Genomic DNA, 22,170 nt, shown 5'->3' on the forward strand with positions numbered 1-22,170 from the left:
AATTGCTTCCACATTTCATTCCTGAAGACTAATGTTAAAGAATAGGATTCTGCCTACTGAGATGGAACAACTTAACTGACCTGGCACAAAGATGTAAAAGCTCATTATCTCGGTTTTATTACTGAAGCAGGTGTACTCTCTGTTGTGATAAATGGTTGCGTTACGTATGTGCAGAAAACGGCCATCAGGATAGACATCAGCGACTTTCTCATAACTCCAATGAATGTGGCCATTCCCGGAACAGTTCAGAGTGATATTGGACGACGGTTGCAGAATGATCTCTTTCGGTTTCAAGTGACTTTGAGAACATTCACCAAATGTGAATGTCAGCAGGCACACTAGAATAAACACAGACATTACAAGCAAATTGTTACTGTATCATTGTGAAGCTCTGCCTCTGATTAAAAAGAGAAGCTCAGCGTCACTGACATGATACCAAACATTGGTAGTCGAGGATATAACTTTAACAATTTATCCAAGCAATTGTTCAGAATCCCTAATTGCCTCTTGATCAGAGTGGCTTGCTCAGCCATTTCAGAGGGCTGTTAGCAGTCCGCCACATTTGCTGTGGGTCTTATACGTAGGACGGACTGGGTTAGGATGACAGATTTACTTCCACTGTACAACGCCATTAGTGAACCAGATTATTTTTTATGACAATCAAGTGACGATTAACGGCTAACTTTACATTCCAAATTCACTTACTTAAACCCAAAATTCACCAGTAGCCACCAGAGTTGGAGTCGAACCTGTGTCCCGACAGCATCAGGACAGGTCTCTTTATTGATAGTTCAGTGACAATAGAACTATGCCACCACCAACTGACACCTAATTATTCGTAATTAATTCTGACACACACACTTTGACCTCAGCCTGTCTACGCCCATCTACTCCCACATTCCAACCCACGGACATTGTAGCCAGACAGGAAAACAATACTGTTTCTTAGTCTGAGCACTCCATCCTTGTAAAATACGTACCTGCAATAAAAAGACTCCATCGAAAGGGGGAGGTCCTCAAATATGATCGTGGGAAGCGGCTGCTGAAAACCACAAGAGAATATTCTTAGTCTCATTTTATCAATCATGCAAATTCAATTTTACAGTGACCATGAGGAGCAGCAGCCATTTGCCCAAAAGTTATTAGGGTAGAACTTGGGGGAATACTTATTGAGTATAGCAGCAACATCTTGCATTTATTTGCTATCTTTAATGTAGCACTGTTATGTGAAACCCTGTTGCCCAAGTGTTAAACCACAGGAAGTCCCAACTCCCTATCACCTGTGCTCACATTGGATCCTGGTCAAGGAATGTCTTGACTTTAAAATCCTCATCTTTATCTTCCAATCTATCCATTACCTCACCCCTCACTAGTCTATGATCTCCTCCAACCTTACAACTATCCAATAGGAATCTGCTTTTCACTAATTCTGGCCTTGTGCAGACCCAGTCATAACTTCTTCACTATTAGTAGCTGTGCCTTCAGTTATCCGAGTCCCAACCTGTGGGAATCCTTCTCTACACCTCTCCAGCTCATTTTCCTCCTTTAATCACTCCCTAAAACCTACCTCTTTGACCAAGCAGTGGTTTAGTGTTCTTTTAGCATTTGGTTTTATTGCCCACATTAAAGGGCTTGAGTTCAAAGTAGATTAGTTCAAGGAAAACTCAAGGTGAAGGACTATCTCAAGACGTGGGATTCTTTATAACAGGAAGGCCAACAAATCATTTGTTTGGGCCAATTGTTTAGCGATCGAATTTAAGGAATTTGCAGATGAGCATCTGAGGTGTGTTGTGATGTAACTGTGACCTTGGTAGTCATGTCAGAGAGATTCTGTTAGAAAGTTGGAACTAAAGCAGCTCAAGACCGAGATGTCTGCTGCTAAGTCATATCAATGTTGATCAAGAGTTCACATCGAGATCTGATCTGAACTTCTCGAAAGAACAGGTGAACCCATAGCATAGAAGTGAGCCTCAGTGATACCAAAGACAAGCTGTTCTACTTTTTAATAGGCAGGGTGGGACCTGAACTCTAGCTGAGAGAGTAGACATACCTCTTGGGGTCAGAGGGTTGTGGGTTCAAGACCCACTCTACAGGCACTGCCTTTCAGAGGCGATGCCAGACCAGGCCCTGTCTGTCCTCTCAGGTAGTGGAAGATGAATCCTTGGGAATTACTTCAATGAAGAGCAGTAGTGGTCACTCCAATGAATTGAAAACTTAATCAACATCACAAAGATGAAATGACCTGGTGATTACCACAACTACTGAGATGCGAGGGCTTGATGTTTGGAAATTGGCTGCTCATTTTCAACAACTTTGCATGGCACCTTTTAATGTAAGGTGACCTTCCAGGGCACTTGACAGGAAGGTTATCAAATAACATTTGTCACTAAATCACATTAGCACTTATGAACATAAAGCTGGTTCATAGATGTTGTTTTCAGGAAATGGATACAGAGTCGTGGAGAGAGAATTCCAGAAATTAGGACTCCACTCTTGCGAAGGACAGCCTCCAGTGGTGGATCAAAACTGAGGATGCTCAAGAAACCAGAATTGGAGGACCATAGACTAGACTAGACTAGACTAACAGTGTGGAAACAGGCCCTTCGGCCCAACAAGTCCACACCGACCCGCCGAAGCGCAACCCACCCATACCCTTACATTTACCCCTTACCTAACACTACGGGCAATTTAGCATGGCCAATTCACCTGACCCGCACATCTTTGTGACTGTGGGAGGAAACCGGAGCACCCAGAGGAAACCCACGCAGACACGGGGAGAAAGTGCAAACTCCACACAGTCAGTCGCCTGAGTCGGGAATTGAACCCGGGTCTCTGGTGCTGTGAGGCAGCAGTGCTAACCACTGTGCCACCGTGCCGCCCTATTATATGGTTATTGTCTCATTGTTTTTTTTTAGATTAGATTACTTACAGTGTGTAAACAGGCCCTTCGGCCCAACAAGTCCACACCGACCTGCCGAAGCGCAACCCACACATGCCCCTACATTTACCCCTTACCTAACACTATGGGCAATTTAGCATGGCCAATTCACCTGACCCGCACATCTTTGTGACTGTAGGAGGAAACCGGAGCACCCGGAGGAAACCCACGCAGACACGGGGAGAATGTGCAAACTCCACACAGTCAGTCGCCTGAGGCGGGAATTGAACCCGGGTCTCAGGCGCTGTGAGGCAGCAGTGCTAACCACTGTGCCACCGTGCCGCCCACTAATAATAATAGTTTTCTGGGGCAGGAGATCTCGTGGTGCAGAGGGTAAAGTCCTCTCGGCCAGATTCTATGAGTTTGAAGCCCTGCATCAGGACTTGTTGGCCATGCACAATGCCTTTGTAACATGGCCAAACAGTCTGTATAATAATTATCAGCTTGTAAGTCTTTCCCATTGGTGCAGTGACAGGTGGCGAGCATGGGTGAGTTTTCAGGTTAGTCCATGCAGAGGGCAATGGCAAATCACTTTGCCCATAAGTATGGGGCAAACCCTTATGCATTTGTGGCCCAAACCATAGCAACACAGTTGGGAGAAGGGATGGCTATAGTCAGTCATCTGGGACAGTTGTGGGGCTGGAGCAATCCGAAAACAAGGTTGATACATTTAACATCGAGCAGGGTGAGGGGAGAAGCGATTTGAGATGACCTAGATTGCAGGTAGCAGAGGTTCAGATCAATTAAAGCCTACGAAAGGTAAGGAAGATTGGCCACAGGAGCATGGCATAATTAAGTATGCAAGCAACAAAGTTTTGGAAAAGGATTTGTGCGTCAGCTAAATTGCACTTGAATGAGCATTTGAAATAATATAACATTCAAGGCTACATGTGACGTGCTGGAGAGTGGCTCTAGTCAGAGATGTACAGCGCGGAAACAGACCCCTCGGTCCAATTTGTCCATGCCAATTACATATCCTAAATTAATCTAGTCCCATTTTCCAGCACTTGGCCCATATCCTTCTAAACCCTTCCTATTCATATACCCATTCAAACACCTTTTAAATATTGTAAATGTACCAGCCTCCACCGATTTAAGAAAGCTTTGGCAATGCAGACTTGATGGGATGAAGGGCCTCTTTTGTAGTGGATGACGTTATGAATTTAAGTTGAGAGATGGGGTGGGGTAAGGTTTTGGATGTTGAAGCAGGAAGTCCTGCTGATCGACCAGACAAATGGCCAGAATACTCTCTAAATGCACAAACATTTTGAAGTAACTACATTGCTTTAAAAAAAAATGCCATCATTGTTTGGAAGGACCCTTTAGAAATCCTGAGGCTTGACAATTCACTATATAAGTGGAACGATAATCTAAGAACCTCATCCATGGCTTTCCTTGCTTTGAATGTTCAATACAGCAGGGGGAGGTCCGAGACACAAGACTGATCCTCCCTGTAGATTCAGACTTGGCTTCGTATCAGCTTCAGTGGGAAATCCACAGATTCCCAAAATTCCTGGGCCTCTCTGTAAAAGCACACAGTGTGATTCAAGAATACATTGATTGCCAGAATTGGCTCACAATCCCACATCCTCTGTTAGTGTATTTGTTTCCCTTTTGACTGATCTCCCTCACCACTGCCGCTACCTTGCATTCTCCTCTGCTGGCCTTTATTTTCATAAGAAATGCAGAAAGTTCTCAAAATCACGTAAGCCTGTGGTTGCCATGACAATCACAGTAAAATTCAACCTTAGCCAAAGCTTTGAACCTTCTTCAAACTCTCTCGTACTTTGCTACACTTCCAACTGCTCATAGCAGGGGTCAGGGGAACAGCACTTAATTACTTCCTGCCTTCGATATATATAACCTAATGATTGTTCCCTGAAGTGCAGCAGCAACAACCCAGATTCCTTATATGTTTTCTCTTTCCCTTAGATCTCCAGAACCCCTCATAAATATAAGTGTACACTAGTTAAGTGCCAAATTGGTTTGCTTTCATTCTGTCTTAGAAGGGGGTGTGAGTTAGTTCTCTTATAAAAATAATTTGTTCCCAGGATGTGGGCTTCACTGGCAAAGACAGCATTTACTGCATATTTCTCATACTTACCCTCTTGAAGATAGTGACACCATTGAGGGTCTTACTAGGCTGCTTCAGCAGGCAATTAAGAGACAATCACATTGATATAGGATTGGAGTCACATATGGCTCAGACCGTGCACAGATGGCAGGTTAATTCCCAAAAGGAATTGGTGAAATTGTGTTTTCTTAATCCATGAATTGGACAGTTTTCCCAGTCGTTTGTACTGATGCCAGTTTTTGTTTTGATTTCAGAATTCAGATTCTGAAATGCCCCCACGATCAGGTTTGAACTCCCTTAAATGTCTAGATTTCACCCAGTCTGCTAAGCAAAGCCTCGATGGGGGAAGATGTTTTAACACAGTCTTCTGTTTTGTGCCTGAAAATTGAAATCAAGAGGTTTGGGAGGTATCAGTTCATCCCTAAAACCATTTGATCTGGGACTGAGACATTCAGCCCATCAAGCCTGCTCCACCAGTCAACAAAATCATGATTGATCTGCTAATTCACAACTCCACTTTCCTGCTGTTTCCGCATAACCCTTGATTTCCTCACTGATTAAAAATCTGTCAATCTTAGCCTTGAATACACTTAATGTCCTTGATGGACCTCTGTCATGAACAATTCCACAGATTCACTGCCTTCTGAGAGAAGGCCTTTTTCACTTCTGGGAGCACTGCTACCTCACAGCACCAGGGACCTGGGTTTGCTTCCTGCCTTGGGTGACCGTCTGTGTGGACTTTGCACATTCTCCCAGTGCGCGCGCTCCGGTTTCCCCCCCACAATCCAAAGATGTGCAAGTTAGGTGAATTGGCCATGCTAAATTGCCCATAGTGTTCAGGGATGTGTAGTGTAGGTGCATTAGTCAGGGGTAAATACAGGGTAGGGGAATGGGTCTGGGTGGGTTACTCTTCAGAGGTTGGGGTGGACTTATTGGGCCTCCTGGCCTCTTTCCACACTGTAGGGACTTTATGTCTTAAATGGGTGACCCCTTATTCTGTGCACCCTGATCTTTTTGTTTATTCACCCATGGAATGAGGGCATCACTGGCTGGCCAGAATTTTTTAAAATTGCCCAATCCTTGTTGCCCTTGAGAAGGTGGTGGTGAGCTGCCTTCTTGAACCACTGCAATCTATGCGCTGGAGGTAGACCCACAATACCCTGAGGGATGGAGTTCCAGGATTGTGACCCAACAACACAGAAGTATATCACCATTTTTTCAAAGTCAGGATGGTGAGTGGTTTGGAGGGGAACTCTCAGGTACTGGTGTTCCCGTGTACCTGTTACCATTGTCCCTCTCGATGGAAGTAGTTGTGAGTTTGAACGATGATGTCTAAGCATCTTTGGTGAATTTCTGCAGCGTATTCTGTAGATCATACAGAGTGCTGCAATTGAACATGGGTGGAGGAGGGAGTTGATGCTTGTGGGTGTGGTGCCAATCAAGCGGGTTGCTTTCTCCTTGATGGTGTGAAGCTTCTCGAGTGTTGTTGGAATTACACCATCCATCCAGGCAAGTGGGGAGCATTCCAAAGCACTCCTGGCTTGTGCCTTGTGGATGGTAGATGGGCTTTGGGGAGTCAGGAGGCGAGTCACTTGGTGTAGTATTCCTAGCCTCTGACCTGTTCTTGTAGCCACTTTATCTATATAATGAGTTGAGTTTCTGGTCAATGGTAACCCCAGGATATTGGGGATAGAGGAGAAATCAGTGATGGTAACACCATTGACTGTCAAGTTAAGTAGTCTCTTATTGTAGATAGTCACTGCCTGGCATTTGTGATGACTTTTTAAATTCCCCTTTGAAAGTTACGATTGAATCTGTTTCCACTATCCTTCCAGGCCGGAGAACCCAGATTGTAACAGCTAAATGAGTAAATAAATACCTCATGTCACCTCTTTTGACAACTGCTTTACAACTGAGCTTTGGTTACAGTCACCCCTGCTGCTGAACAACATTTCTCCTTATTTAATCCATCAAGATACTTCACAATTTTGAATATCTTTGTTAACTCTCCTCTTGACTGTTCTCAGCCTAATCCCAGCTTTACCAATCTCTCCAAGTACACAGTAAACACCAAGTAATGAGTCACTGGACAAAGTTATCACAGAGACTCACTCTCTCAGGATACAGATATCATTTGCATTTAGGAGACACTTAATGATGGTGAAGTATGAGAGTTGAATTTATTGGATTACAATGAAACGAGCAAAGATCCAAGCAACTTTCACAATGCCTGATTAATTCAAATGACCTAACGAAGTTACCTGATGTTGGAGCAGCACTCTGAAAGCTTTTATTTTTGAATAAACCTGTAGGATATAACCCGGTGTTGTGAGATTTTTGAACTTAGGCTAATCAAAGGTTGAGAGCGCTGCTACTGGTTGGGGAAGAAGGTTAGAATTATGTAGCTGTGAAGTTGGATGAATATCATGAAGTTTGGCTTGATTACTGTTGGAAATTTGACATCAAAAGATTAAATGAGTGAGTAGAGACCACATGGGAATAAAATGATAAAGTCACCATTGGACTACTCCTCCAGTAGAGGGAGGTAACGTAGAGGTGGATAACCAGAGGGCCACCATACCGTAGGGAAGGGGAGAAGTTGAGAAGGATAGTCTTTCATTCAGTTGCTGGGGAAATTGAGTCTGTGCTCTTCTAATCACTCTAGATTATAATCCAGCCATCCAGCTAACTGAGCTAACCAATGCTGGCGGTCAATAAATATTAGCCCAAAATATTGGGCAGCATTTCTTGGTCTTCCATGAATTGTGCCACAGGTTCTTACAGCCACCAGACAGGGCCTCAGAGTTTAATGTCTGATTGGAACAATGGTACAGAGACAGTGTCGCATCTGTTGGTATTGCAGTGAAGTAGCAATCTTACATTTGTGCTCAATTCCCTGAAGTTGGACTTGAAGCTACAATTCTTCTTAAGTCAGTTCTTCATGCACTCACAGAATATGATAAAATCATGAGGAAAATTCCAGTAAATGCAGGTAATATTACACGTGTTTAATTTTGGAGGATGGGAGAAAGAGGAGGCCTGTTTTACGAATCAAATTCCTGCTGATCCCGACACTTGTTAATTACCTTTGGTACATATGAGAAGAACGCTTACGTGGAGCACAGGGAAAAAACAGCATGCATCAATTGGACAGAATGGCCTGTTTCTGTTCTGTAAAGAACAAGGCACTGGAGGGCTCATTACAGAGAGGGAGAGAGAACTGGTGGTGGTTTAGCCTGAGGGTCACTACACCACAGGTGCAGGGTAAGTTTGAGAAGATAGTATCCATTTGACAACTTCAGCCAGTGTAGGAATTGAATTCACACACTGTTGGCCTCACAAACTAACTGTCCAGTCAACTGAGCTAACTGTCCTTCCTAATTTTGTAGCAATTTTAAAATATGCTGCATTATTAATCTGACTTCAAAGTCCCAAATTTGATCCCAACATTCATAAATCATAATCCTCTACATGTCTCAAAATATTTCTTAGTACAGCAGCTTAAAGTGGTAGCTGACCCCTGCCTTTTTAAGGGCAATACAGGACATATAATAAATGCCAGCCCAGCCAGCGACATCCATGACCCATAAATGAATGCAACAAATGTCTGATGAGTTGAGCTCCTATCAGGAAAACACATTTTTAGTTAAGGATTATGAGGAACTGGAATATGGAGCTGAATGAACATTCTAGATTGAAAGGATTTAGAAGGGACATGTGATTTCCGAGAGTCGTGTTCAGTAGTAATTACTGGAGTCAAAAGATGAAGTGTGTTTTGAGTCAGCTAATATTTACAAAAGTCAATCAGCTGACTTTGTGGAAAGAATGAGGCCTAAGTCCTTTTGAAATGAGTCAAGTTGGGTTTTATGGATTATGTTTGCTGAATTTGTGGGGCCTATTGCTGAAGGTTGCCTAGCAACAGCCTCTGAACTAAAGTTGCCATTTCACAGTAGGGCAGCACAATGGCCTCAGTGGTTAGCACTGCTGCCTCACAGCACCAGGGATGCAGGTTCAATTCCAGCCTCAGGCAACTCTGTGTGGAGTTTACATGCTGTCCTTGTGTCTGTGTGGGTTTCCTCCCACAATCCAAAGAAGTGCATGTCAGGTGAATTGGCCATGCTAAATTGCCCATAGTGTTAAGAGCATTAGTCAGAGAGGAGTGGGTTACTCTTTGGAGGGTTAGTGTGGGCTTGTTGGGCTGATGGGCCTGTTTCCACACTGTAGGGTATAAAATCTAGGTGTGCTGGTTGAAGGAACGAACCTTCAAGAAGTTGATCACAAAAAAATATTTCTCTTACCTGAAAGAAAATCTTACAAGAGGAAAGGGTGTAAATATCTCTCTGTAATATGTATTCTGGGAACCTGAGTAAGTTTCAGAAATCAATACTTTAACTTTCTCAAACTCTAAAAATGGAACTGTTCCTTCTAATTGATTCTCATCAGAAGAGAAGTCCGATTTGAAGATCAATCTATCATATTTGTAATCTCAATGACGGGAGATTAACTGGACTATGAGCGGCACAGTAGCAAACACTGCTGCCTCACAACACCAGAAACACTGACTGTGTTTACACATTCTCCCCGTGTCTGCGTGGGTTTTCTCCAGGTGCTCTAGCTTCCTCCCACAGTCCAAAAATGTGCAGGTTAGGTGAATTAGTCATGCTAAATTATTCGTAGTGTTAGGTGAAGGGGTAAATGTAGGGGAATGGGTCTGGGTGGGTTGTGGATCGGTGTGGACTTGTTTGGCCGAAGGGCCTGTTTCCACACTATGTAATAAAAAAAAGCCCTCCTTTTTCAATCCCCTGTGTTTGGCCCTGCCAGGGCATTTTTCCCCAAATGCCTCTTTTTAAAAACCCATATCATCTCTGCAGAGTTGTATTGGCTTACCTCTCATATGAATGCATGTGTTTGGGATTAGGGGGATAAAGTCTAATTTAAATCATGATTTGGCTATTATCCAGATTTTCCATTTGTTTAAATGTTGAACTTATTTATAATAAATTGGTTATTTTTGAAGTGATCGAAGAAACCTGGTGAAATTCCCTTTTGTTCAAAATACCAGCAACAAAGAGAAGCAAAGGGAGCATTTTGGTGATTAAGGTAAATGTTTACACTTTTGATACATTTTGCATAGGAGGTTAGCATTCACCACTAGTGTATTAATCCATTACAATTATAAAACTCTTATTTTAAAGTTACACTCCACCTCATTCTGGACACCCATAACAGAAGGAATTGATTTTGTTTCCATTTCTTTCCACATTTACTTACCCAATCAAATCCTCTTTGTTTTAAATATTTAGATTAGATTGCTCCTCAATCTCCTAAGGTTGAGACCATCCAGCAGTGGTTGCTGGGCTTCAAGCTGTTTAAAGTAATAGTGCAGTGAGACTGTACATGAACCATTAAATCAAACATCCAGTCTAAAGAGAGGGCACCCATTAGTGCACCTGAGAAAAAGTAAATTCAGTTGATAGAATTTGGAATTGAAATCAATGAATTGGAAGATTGAGGGGGATCTCATAGATGCTTGTAACAGAACTACACAGTGTAAGTGCAGGAAAAACATTCCTGGTGAGCCTATTCTGGACTGTCCGGTCACAGTCTGAGGACGTATGATAGGCCACAGGAGTGAGATAATGAGAAATATCTTCACCCAGACGGTGGTGAGTCTGTGGAATTCGCTGCCACAGAAAGCAGCAGAGGCCAAAATATGGTTTTCCAGAAGGAATTAGATACCCTTTGTTCTCGTTAGTCCTAAGAATTGTATGGGGGAGAAAGTGGGAACAGGGAACTAACTGTATGATCAGCTATGATCATATTGAGTAGCAAAGCAGCTGAAACCATCATAGAAGCATGATGGCCATTCTAGCCCTTGAATACGGCAGATCATCAATCTCAAATACCCTAATTCTGCCATTCTCCATATTCCTTTACCCCTTTAGCCACAAGAACACTATCTGCCTCCTCCTTATAAACACAATCTTTTGTCTCAACCATGTTCTGTGGCAGTGAATTCCACAGGCTCTCCACTCCCTGGGTGAAGACATTTCTCTTCATCTCAGACCTACATGGTTTATCCCGTATCATTATCTATGACCCCCGGTTCTGGACACACACACCACTGAGGAAATCCTTCCTGCATATAACCTGTCCAACTTGTTAGAATTTTATAGGTTTCAATGAGATTCTCCCTCATCCCTCTAAACTCCAGTTGATACAATCAAAACCAACTCAAGTGCTCCTCATATGCAGTCCTGCCATCCCTTTACTTCACTGCACTCCCTTTATAGCAACGACGTCCTTCCTCAAAGAGGGAGGCCAAAATTCAACAATATTCCAGAAATGATTTGGGTGAGAATATAGAAGGTATGGTTGGTAAGTTTGTGGATGACACCAAAATTGGTGGCATTGTAGGCAGTCAAGGTGGTTTTCAAAGATGATAAAGAGATCTTGATCAAATGGGTCAATGGGCTAAAAAATGGCAGATGGAATGTTGGATAAATGTGAGGTATTGTATTTTGGTACAACAAACAAGGTTATGGATTAATTAATAGTAGCGTCTTGTGTAATGCTGTAGAAGTAGAGGGACCTGGGGTGCAGGTACATGATTCTTTGAAGTTTGCCTCACATAGAGACAGGGTGGTTAAAAGGCAGTTGGTACACTTGCCTTCATTGCTTAGTCCTTTGAATATAGGAGTTGGAAAGTCATATTGAGGTTGTACAGGACATTGGTAAGGCCCCTTCTGGATTCCAGTCGTGGTCTCCCTGTTATAGGAAGGACATTATCAAACTGAGAAGGTTCAGAAGAGATTTACCAGGATGTTGCCATTTATGGAAGGTTATAAAGAAAGGCTAGGGCTTTTTTCACTGGAGTGAAAGAGGTTCAGAGGTGATCTGCTCAAAGTTTATAAAATAAATCGGGGGAATGGATAGAGTTAACGGTAGTTGTCTTTTTCCCTAGGATGGGGGATTTTAAGACTAGGGGGCACAGTTTTTAAGGTGAGAGGAGACTACTTTAAAAAAGCCATAAGAGGCAATGAACTTTGAGAAAGTGGTGGATGTGGGTACAATTAATGTTTAAAAACCATTTGGATTGATGACATAATAGGAAAGGTTTGGAGTGACATGGGTCAGGAGCAGGCAGGTGGGATTATTTTAGTTTGGGAATATGTTCAGCACAGACTGGTTAGACTAAAAGGGTCTGCTTCTGTGCTATATGACTGTATGACTCCATGTGGTCTCCCCAGTGCCCTGTGTAATTGGAGCAAGACCACCTTGTTTCTGTGCTCAAATTCTCTTGCTATGAAGGCCAACATACTATTTGCCTTCTTTGCTGCCTGCTGCATCTTCACATTTACTTTCTAGTCTAATCAAGAATACCCAGGACTTGCACATTCCCCTATCTCAACTTACAGCCATTCAAATAATGATCTGCCTTCCTAATTTTGCGATCAAAGTGGATAACCTCACATTTATCAACATTACACAGTCCTCTCACTCAGCCTTTTCAAATCACATGGCAATACCTCTGTATCAATTGTCAGAAAACACATCTGGTTCAAGAACATTCTGTCACCTTCCACCCAACCTGGCCTGCAGGTGACACCAGACCCACAGCATCATGGCTACCGAAACAGCTAAGCAAGATTCTTACTTCAAAAGGGCAATTAGGGATGAGCACCAAGTGGTGATCCATCCAGCCCATCCCTTGGGAAAGAAGAAAGAAAAGCTACTTGCTGACGTGATTTGGAAAAAGACATCTGTTCAGGCATGAGCCTTTCCCGATGTTTCAAATCATAGCTGCCTCCTTCCCACCCCCACTTGCACTAACAAGCAACACTCTCTCACCCACATGGTGGATGCTAATGCCAATCCTTCTCAAGACAGACCCAGAGTTGGCAACTACTCCGGCAAGTATCCTAAACATTTCTTGAATAAACTAACCTTTTCCTGCCAAGCATACAAGGAAAAGAAAACATGGGAAAAAATACAGGATCTGTTTTAAAAGAGAGAGAGATGTTGACACAGCCCATCTGTGGGGGTGACAAGCAAACAAACAGTTAGTGTGCTTAACCGACTCATCAGTGTCTGGGAATAAAATGAAACCCACAGAGACGTGGGAGTAAGGTTACTGCAAAGAAAAGCAGCTGTTTTTCAAAGTCCCACGAGCCCGGTGTTTCTATTTTATGGCCGAATTAACGAAAATGAGGTGCAACGGATTCAAAGCAAAACAATTCCACCCAAATGTTCGAGCAATGAGGGAGCAGGAAACCACAGGGTGATCAGGATTTAAGCCTCACTCAGATCAGCAAGATTTCATCGCTGGACTTCAGGAAACACACAAATGGAATAGGAGAGAATGTCGATGAGGTTTATGAGATTGGTTCCAGGGATGAGGTATTTGAAATAGACTGGAGGAGTTAGGACAGTTCTCCACAGAGAGGGGAAGGCTGAAAGGGGTTCAAACTGAAGCACTCAAAATCATAAGAGCTCCACATGAGAAAATGTCCCCACTTGGTGAAGGGTTGGAGAATGAGACGACATAGATTCAAAGTAAGGAGCAAAACTGAAATGAAGGGAAGCTTTATTTTCATGTAGTGAGCGACTTGGGTCTGGAATGCACTGCCCGATGGTACGGTGGAGACAAGTTAAAATGGAGGCGGTCAAACTGGAATTAGTTGAATATTGATGAAGACACGGATTAAGCGGAGGCTGCAGTCATAGATCATGGACCATTGCAGCACAGTACGGGCCTTTTGGCCCTCAATGTTGCGCCAACCTGTGAAACCAATCTGAAGCCCAACTAACCTACACTATAACATAAAACATTACAGCACAGTTTGAAGGGGACTAAGTGAGATGCTCGTCTGGTACAGACATGATGGGATGAACGGCCTCTTTTTGGACCATAATGATTGAATTAATAAAACCTGAGTTTGTGGGAAAGGAGAGCTTGGAGTTTTCAGTTCTAAGGGGTTTATGGCAAGTTTAGTAACCTTTCTACTAAAAGCAGAAACAGAGTTTCATCAATTGCCCATGTTGAAATAAAGAATTAATTTTAATTTCTATAATCGCCTGTTGTGACCTTCACATTTTCCAGTAGCTGATGAGCTACCTCATTTGAAGTGTAGTCTCTCTTAGAATATAGGAACACCTCAAAGAACACTTAGAAATGGTAGAGCCAATCATCCATCAGGCTGCTGCTTATGAGAGCTTGCTCTGCATAATTGGCTTCTTAATTTCCCGTATTTCAACACTATGTTCCAAATCACAACTCAGGGCCACCCTGAGCTTATGGAAGGTGTTATACAAAATTTAGTGAGTTAGATTGTATACTCTCCACTTGTGCTTCGTGAGTGCCTGAGAGTGTGTTGACTCCTTGGCATCAGGGCAAGTGATATCTTGAAGCTACCAGAATGGAACCTGGGAATGGAGAGAGAAGAACTTTTTGTTGAATATATTAAGAAAAAAAAGAGAGAGAGGATAAGACAGAGGTACGGCCCTTGAGTGCTACTGCAATTGACACGTCCTCAAGACAAACTCCAAATCCTGCTCCAAGTCTCATGTTGTTACAGAGTCACTATGACACAGAAGCATCCATTTGCCCCATCAAATCTGTTCTGGCACCCTGTGGAATAATCCAGTCACAGTCACCTGTTCGAGTACTGCAGTCCTGACCTGTTTATTTCATTCAAGTTCTCCTCCAATTCTATTTTGAAAACCATTATCTCCACTTCCATCATCCTTGGGAATTGCCTGTCGCTGTGTTCAGAATGTTCTTCCTCACACCTCCAATTCATTCTTTACCCAATATCTGTGCCCCCACCAACACCACTCCCTCCCCCAACCTCCCCAGCAATACCTCACAGCTAATGGGGATATTTTGGCCATCTTATTGGAACATATCATCTATCGATCAAATCTTCCCCATAATCTCTTCTTCAAAATTCATTCACAGGAAGTGGCCATCACAGGCCTGGCCTGTAATTATTGCCCATCCGCAGATGCCCAGAGGGCAGTTAAGAATGAACCACATTACTGTGTAGCCTGGAGTCACTTGTAGGCCCAGGCCAGGTAAGGATAGCAGTTTGTTTCCTTAAAGGACAATTAGTTTCATGGTCATCAATAGATTCCTAATTCCAGATTTTTATTGATTTTGAATTCCACTATCTGCCTCAAATCTGGGCTCCCAGAACATTACCTGGGTCTCTGGATTAATAGTTGATTGATAACATCTCCAGGCCAACACCTCTCCATAATATCCTCCAGGGAAATTAATCTCAGCCTCTCCATCTTAACCTTGTAACTAAAATCCTCTAAACCTGGAACCATTTGGATACAACTCCTCCACAGCCTCTCAAAGACCTTCAGATCCCTCCTAAAGCGCGGTAACCAGAACAGGATGCAATGCTACATTGGTGGCTGAACCAGAATTTGTTCAATAGTTCAGCATAAACTTCCTGCTTTTGTATCCAATGCCTCAATTTATGGAATCCTGCGCTTCTCTAATCACACACTCAATATTTTTGGCACCTTCAAAGATCGATACGCAGGAATGCCCACCCTGCTACCTCGGTTTTCATATACTCCTTTATAATTGTGACATTAAGTCCAGATTGTCTCTCCTTATTCATTCTGTCAAAATGCATAGCCTCAACAGTCAATTGTTTCTGCTTCTGTCTGCCCATTTCACTACCTTGTCTAGGTTTCGTGCAAACTCCCAAATACTGTGGGTCAAAGCATGACCAGTTGCCCCCTAATATTCCCAGCCGCAGTTGAGGAGGGAGTGGAGTTGGGAGAATTTGCATCAGGGGTTGGAAGGTCAGAGAACTACTTGCAACTCCCATATGTCTCAACCAGCATGATTTAAAATTGTAGTAATAGTCTTCAAGAGTATCTATTTAACTTAATCGCCTCTGATAACCACAGGGTTTCTGTCTGCAAAGCAATTGCAACTTAGAGCTGAATAAAGGCTCCAAATTTGCTTCCTGTCCATTCGCCCCCACACCCCCTCAGATAAATGAACGAGTTGAATGGAGTACAGGCAGCAACAAACTGTGATTTCACACAGAATTATTTAGAGTTTGCAGGTCCATAGAGGAAATTTGCCCCAAGTGATTCATGCCAGCCCATGGCCTCTTCATCCACCTTTATTTTGTTTCGCCCTGCATCTCAGCCAGGCCCACAGTAGCCAACCTGACCTCCCAGTCACCACCCATTTTAATTCCCCTTCCCACCTCCTTTCTGACATGACCATCCATGGCCTCCTCCATTGCTGCAGTGAATCAGACTGCAAGTTGGAGGAACAACGCCTCATCTTCTGCCTGGCAAGCCTACAGCCTAGAGGACTCAACAGTCTCCAATTTCAAATCACCTGTCTTCCCATCTCCCAACTCCCTTCCCAGCCCCTCGCCCTCCTTCGGTTCCTCTGACTGACCCTTCATTCCAGCCACCAACGAGATTCATTCCTCCCATCGACTAACCAGTTCGTACCCTCTACCTGTGTTCACCTATTCCCATCTCACCACACCATCTCCATCTCCCCCCTCCCTCACTTTATCTGCAGCTCTCCTTACACCCACCCCCAGTCCTGAAGAAGGGTTACACCCGAAATGTTGACTTCTCCACCTCCTGATTTTGTCTGGCTTGCTGTGCTCTTCTAGCCTCTTGCATCTCTACCTTGGATTTTGTTTTTGTCTCTGATCAGGTTTTACTCAGCATTCCGTTACTTAAATATAAATCGATAGTAATTGCTTCAGCCACCCCTCTGTGGTCACATTCTCACTGCTCTCTGAGAATTCTCATTGCCCGAATTCCTCGCAGATTTGCTGTAAGCCAATTTATGTCTGTGGCCCTCAGTTTGGCCTTCCCAATAACTGGAAACCCCTCTGTCTACTTGAATCCTTCATCATTTTAAAGACCTTTATTGGATCACCTCTTGATCTCTCTTTCAAGAGACAATGGGAGTTCCAGTCTATTCCTTTTTTCGAAGAGATGACACAATGTGTGATAGAACTACCTTACCATGTTTGCGCTATGAAGATCCCAAAATCTGCAGCTGGGGTGACGTCAGGGAGCACGTGACCACGGAAAGGATCCTGAACATCTGTAAAATCTAAAATCCCACCTCCCCCTGAAATAAAAAGCTGCTTAGAAGAGTCATTGACCTCGTTGAAACATATTGGATCCTGAGGGAACTTGACAGGGAGGATGTGGATAAAGACATTTCCTCTTGCGGGAGAATTTAGAACTAGAGGTCAGAGTTTAAATATAAGGGTCATCCATTTTAGACAGAGATGAGAAAAGGGTCGAGAATCTTTGGAATTCCCTTCCTCCAAAGGCATTGGATGCAGAGTCTTTAAATATTTTTAAGGCAGAGGGAAACAGATTCTTAGTTTTAAAAGGGAGATAAAAGATTATCAGGAATAGGCAGGAATGTAGAGTTGATGTTAAAATCAAGTCAGTCACCATCATAATGACTGACAGAGCAGGCTCGAAGGATCAAATGGCCCTCTGTTGTTCCATCTTTGTATGCTGGGGGTGCGACCTCAATGTGCCATTCAATCATGCGAATGATTGTGTGCTAAGGAATAGGGAGCCAAAGCAGGTTGGTAGAATTGGGACACAACACAACCCCATTCCTAATGAATATGGGGCTGAATGCCTGTTCATGGTCCATGGATTATTTATTTGATGGTTTGCATCATTAATTATAACTCAATGCTGATGATTATGTAGCCTTGGGATTAACTTTACCGTCAATCGTTATCAGGCTGGGTCTGGAACAAAGTGAAGCAGTTTTTCTAGATGCCTGACTATACTGAGCTGCCCTCTCTCACAGAGATAGTTGCATTTGTAAGTGAAATCCTAAGTGCTCTTGGATGGAAGAATCCCCAGGACAGACGTTATGGAGAGTGGGCAGTTTTGTTAACAATGAGATTTAAAAGACAGTCTGTCCTTGCTAAGTCGGCTGCTGTGTACTTTGCATATCAGCGGCTGTGGGGTTGGTGACAGATGAGATCCACTGAGTTAAATCCCATTAAACTATTTGATTTTTCAGTTGTTGCTGCAGATACCAAAGTCAGGAGAAGTAGTAGAGGGCAGAAGGGTGTTTTGCTTTTGACCTAACCTTCGAAACAAGATGAGGGGGTGATTTTTGGAATCACAGTCAAAAAGACCCAAGGCCATTGCAGGGGAGATGCAGATATAGACCCACATCCCTTCAGCGGATGAGGAACCTCAGACATTGATATACCCTGCTCCATCTCTACTGGGACAATCACAGACACATATCCACATCCCATTACTGCCTGGTGGAACCATAGATCCAGACCCCTGTCCATCATTAGGTGGGGAAATCAAAGACAAAGGCACTTTTTATCCAATCGCCATTGAGGAATCACAGTCATGAACCCATAACACATTGAGTGGGCCAATCAAACACATGGATACACTGTCTCGTCTCTAATGGTCAAACTTAGAGGCACAGACCGGTCCCCTCATTATGTGGGAGAAACAGTAATGTCCAGAATTTTAATCTCGAACTCCCAGACACTTTCACAATTGTTGACAAGCCACGGCTGAGCCCAGTTTCCCTAAGCTTCAAACAGAGAATCCCCTTGGTTCAGCTGGCTGTCATCAGGAGTAGCCAGCACCATGGATCCTTCCCTGTCCAATCTTGGGGCTAGTGGCTGGAGACAGCAGGAATGGAAGAGATAAGATTAAAAAGAGCGAGAGAGAACGATCCCAATCTCCGAACACAGACGAGAGAGGAGTGAGGAAACAGTAAAGATTTCCTTTCTCAGACAACAATTGGAGGGCAGGTTCTGACCTTGTGATTACTGAAACTTCAAACAGCCAACTCCAAGACACTACAATGTGTCTGAAATCTTTTTCACTTTGTGCTCGACAGAGAACACAAAATTACCCAGAGACAAAATACAAACTGTACAAGGACAGATGTTGCAGAAAGGAATTAGGAACAAATTACTGCAGATGCTGACCATCCACACTTCAACTCAGCTCGGATGAAGAGTCATCCCGACTCAAAACGTTAGCTTGCTTTCTCTCGGTCAATGCTGCCTGACCCTGCTGTGATTATCCAGCATTCTTTTGTTTACAGAAAGAATTGTTCAGGTTAACTGGTCCAGATGGATCAAAGGGTATGGGGAAAAAGTGGGAACAAGGGACTGAGTTGGATGATCATATTTAATGGTGGAGCAGGCTAAAGAGCTGAAAGGCCTCCTCTTGCCCCGACTTTCTATGTTTCTGTGTCTGTGTCAAGTCCCCTCCTACACCCCTCCATCTCACCCCACTGGCACATTTTTCTATCTCCCACATATATTTATTCAAGTTCCCCTCAAATGCATCTTTGCCTTTGCCCCATGCACACTGTATGGAGTTCCCGATTCTCACCAGACCCTTGGTACATACATTCCCTCTTGGATTTATTAGGGATGGTCTTATATTTATGTCTTCCTAGCTTTTGCTTTCCCCTCGCCATGAATGGTTCTGCTCCGTCTCTCTCACTACCCAGACAAAAATCTAAAGTTTCATTCCTGAGTATTTTATCTTCAAATAAATAAAGATCCCCCAAAAAATTGTCCTCATTTGCTTTATGCATATGAAGTTTGAGGTCACAGCTTCAAACAATGAGGTCTCCCAATTCAGAAGGAGATAAGGAGGAATTTATTGAGTCAGAGTCATTATTTTTTGGAACTGTCGGGAGTGGAAGCTGGGTTATTCAGTTAGGTGAACTGGCTATGCTAAATTGTTCATAGTGTTCTGGGATGTGTAGGTTAGGTGCAATCGTCAGGGGTAAATGTAGAGTAATAGGATAGGGGAGTGGATCTGGGTGGTTTACTCTTTGGAGGGTTGGTGTGGACTTGTTGAGCCAAATGGCCTGTTTCCACACTCTAGGGATTCTATGATTGTGATTCAGTAGCTGACAAACTATCGATTGATAAAGGAATCATGGGTTGTGGGAAGGTAGACAAGAGAGTGGAGTTGAGATCACAATCAGTTCAGCCATGATCTTATTGTGCAGGCTCACAGGGTTGAATTGCACTTAATTCTTATGATCAAATCATAGAATCTTATTGCACAAAAAAAGGCCATTTGGTCCATCCTGCCTGCACTAGCTCTTTGAATGATCTCTCCAATTTAATCCCACACCACAGCCTTTTCACCTAAAACACCACAAATTAGTCTCTTCAATCACATGTTCAATTGCCTTTTTCTGTGTAATGTCCTTGTGCAATACATCAGGATGTGTGTTCGGGATCTTCGTAAACCTCGCCGTGAGCAACTTGTTCTCATTTATCTCTTGTTCTTTTGCCAATGACTTTAAATTTGTGCTCACCTATTACTTGAGGAAATTACTAAAAGCCATTAGCATTTCTGAAGAATGCAGTATAGATCAGCTGGAGTAAATGGCCTGTTTCAGTGCTGTAGACCCATCAGAATCGACACTTGGAATTATTTGCTGGATCAACAGCTCACACAAGTCAGTGGACTTTATTTTAAATTATCTTCTTTAATTATTTTTTCTTTTGTTGTATTATTGTGGAAGGACTGTTATTCTAAAATTTTTATCTCTTATTTTTCCAATTTATTACTATGATTTTATCCTTTTGAAGATCTGTAATGCTGCACTTTATAATTATTTTCCCTTAAGTATTTTTACTCAATAATCTGTACTTTTGTATCTAAGATGGTACAGTAAGTGGTAAACCTTTCAGAGTACATAAGAACTAGGATCAGGAGTAGGCCATCTGACCCCTTCGAGCCTGCTCCGCCATTCAATAAGATCAGGGCTGACCTTTTCATGGACTCAACCCCACTTATCCACACCCTCTCTGTCACCCTTAATTCTTTTCTTGTCCAAAAACCTAATTATCTTTGGCTTAAAAACATTTAATGAGGAAGCTCAACTGCTTCACTGGCAGGTAATTCCACAGACTCACAACTCTTTGGTTCAAGAAGTTCCTCCTCAACTCAGTCCTAAATCTGCTCTTCCTCATTTTGAGGCTATGCACCCCAGCTCTCATGTCAGTACATGTGACAATAAAGCTAAGTCTAACTGTACAGGTTTTATCTCGGCTTCAGAGGATGGAGAAATACCACTACTCTCCAGGGAGGAAGCTGAGTCTCAGTCTTCATGATATATCCATGTCAAATTATGCTGTTGGTAACACTGTATGTAAACTAACTGGATGCACGTGCAGGATGTGTGTGTGTGCCATGCATTGATATGCTGATATTGGGGAGGGGTGAATCACTCCCCCCTTTCCAATCCCTTGGCCAGTCACACCAAATATTTCACAAAGTTTTGAACACGACGTCGCATCAATTAAAACAAAGCTTGCCTGATATAAATGAAGAAGCCATGTTGAGGCTGTGCTGTGTGAAAGTTAAAAATAAATGACTTACCAACTCCACAAATAACAAAATATGACATCAAACATGGAGGTTGTTTTTCGATATTCATGCACAGGATGCGAGAGTCACTCACTAGGCCACCGTTTATTGCCTATACTTAATTGCCAAAGGTAGTTCAGAGTCAACCACAATCTGCGGGTCTGGAGTCACATGTAGGTCAGTCAAGGTAAGGACTGCACCTATCTTTTTTTAAAGGGTATTGGGTTTTTGTGATAATCAACAGTGGTCACAGTTTTTTTTTAAAATTCCAGATTTATACCGAATTCAAACTTAACCAGGTACCTTGGTGGGAATCAAAGTCCTCAGAATATTAAATTGGCTTTCTGGATTGCTAGTCTTGTGACACTACCACTACACCATGGCCACTTCATGAAAGCTTAAGAGGGAAGAGGGTCAGGTGCAACAGACAGTTAAAGAATATACAGTCTGTTAATTAAACAAAAGTTTGAGTCCTTGAGTTGTTATAGTGAACCAGAGATCACAGCTATTAATTGATGTCTCTTATCCACAGGAGTAACAACATTCATAGAATCCTTGAGTTTTCAGTGAATAGATATTCAGAGCTGGCTTTTGGGATGATGAAGGAGGCGCACAGAGGCGCACCTAGTTCTTTATACTGTAAATCTTTTTTTCCTTTTTGTCTGCTGCAATACCAAGCATCTACTGATATATAGGTCATTTGTGCATTTCATTTGGCTCCATTGTCTTTCCATGC

At 42.9% G+C, this 22,170-nt stretch overlaps 1 protein-coding gene across 3 annotated transcripts in view; it reads right to left on the minus strand.

Moving 5' to 3' along the window:
* pdgfrb (platelet-derived growth factor receptor, beta polypeptide) overlaps positions 1-22,170 on the minus strand; it is a 131,875-nt gene that overhangs the window by 64,526 nt on the left and 45,179 nt on the right. For 2 of the 3 annotated variants that reach the window (XM_060837409.1, XM_060837407.1), the window contains exons 2-3: positions 981-1,042; positions 81-338 (exon numbers count right to left, since the gene is read on the minus strand). In XM_060837409.1, coding sequence (XP_060693392.1) covers positions 81-338; positions 981-1,042 — 320 coding nt within the window. The remainder of the gene's footprint in view (positions 1-80; positions 339-980; positions 1,043-22,170) is intronic. The other variant, XM_060837408.1, reaches the window with a different exon arrangement.

Source organism: Hemiscyllium ocellatum, chromosome 16, assembly GCF_020745735.1.
Source record: "Hemiscyllium ocellatum isolate sHemOce1 chromosome 16, sHemOce1.pat.X.cur, whole genome shotgun sequence".
Classification (NCBI taxonomy): Eukaryota; Metazoa; Chordata; class Chondrichthyes; order Orectolobiformes; family Hemiscylliidae; genus Hemiscyllium; species Hemiscyllium ocellatum.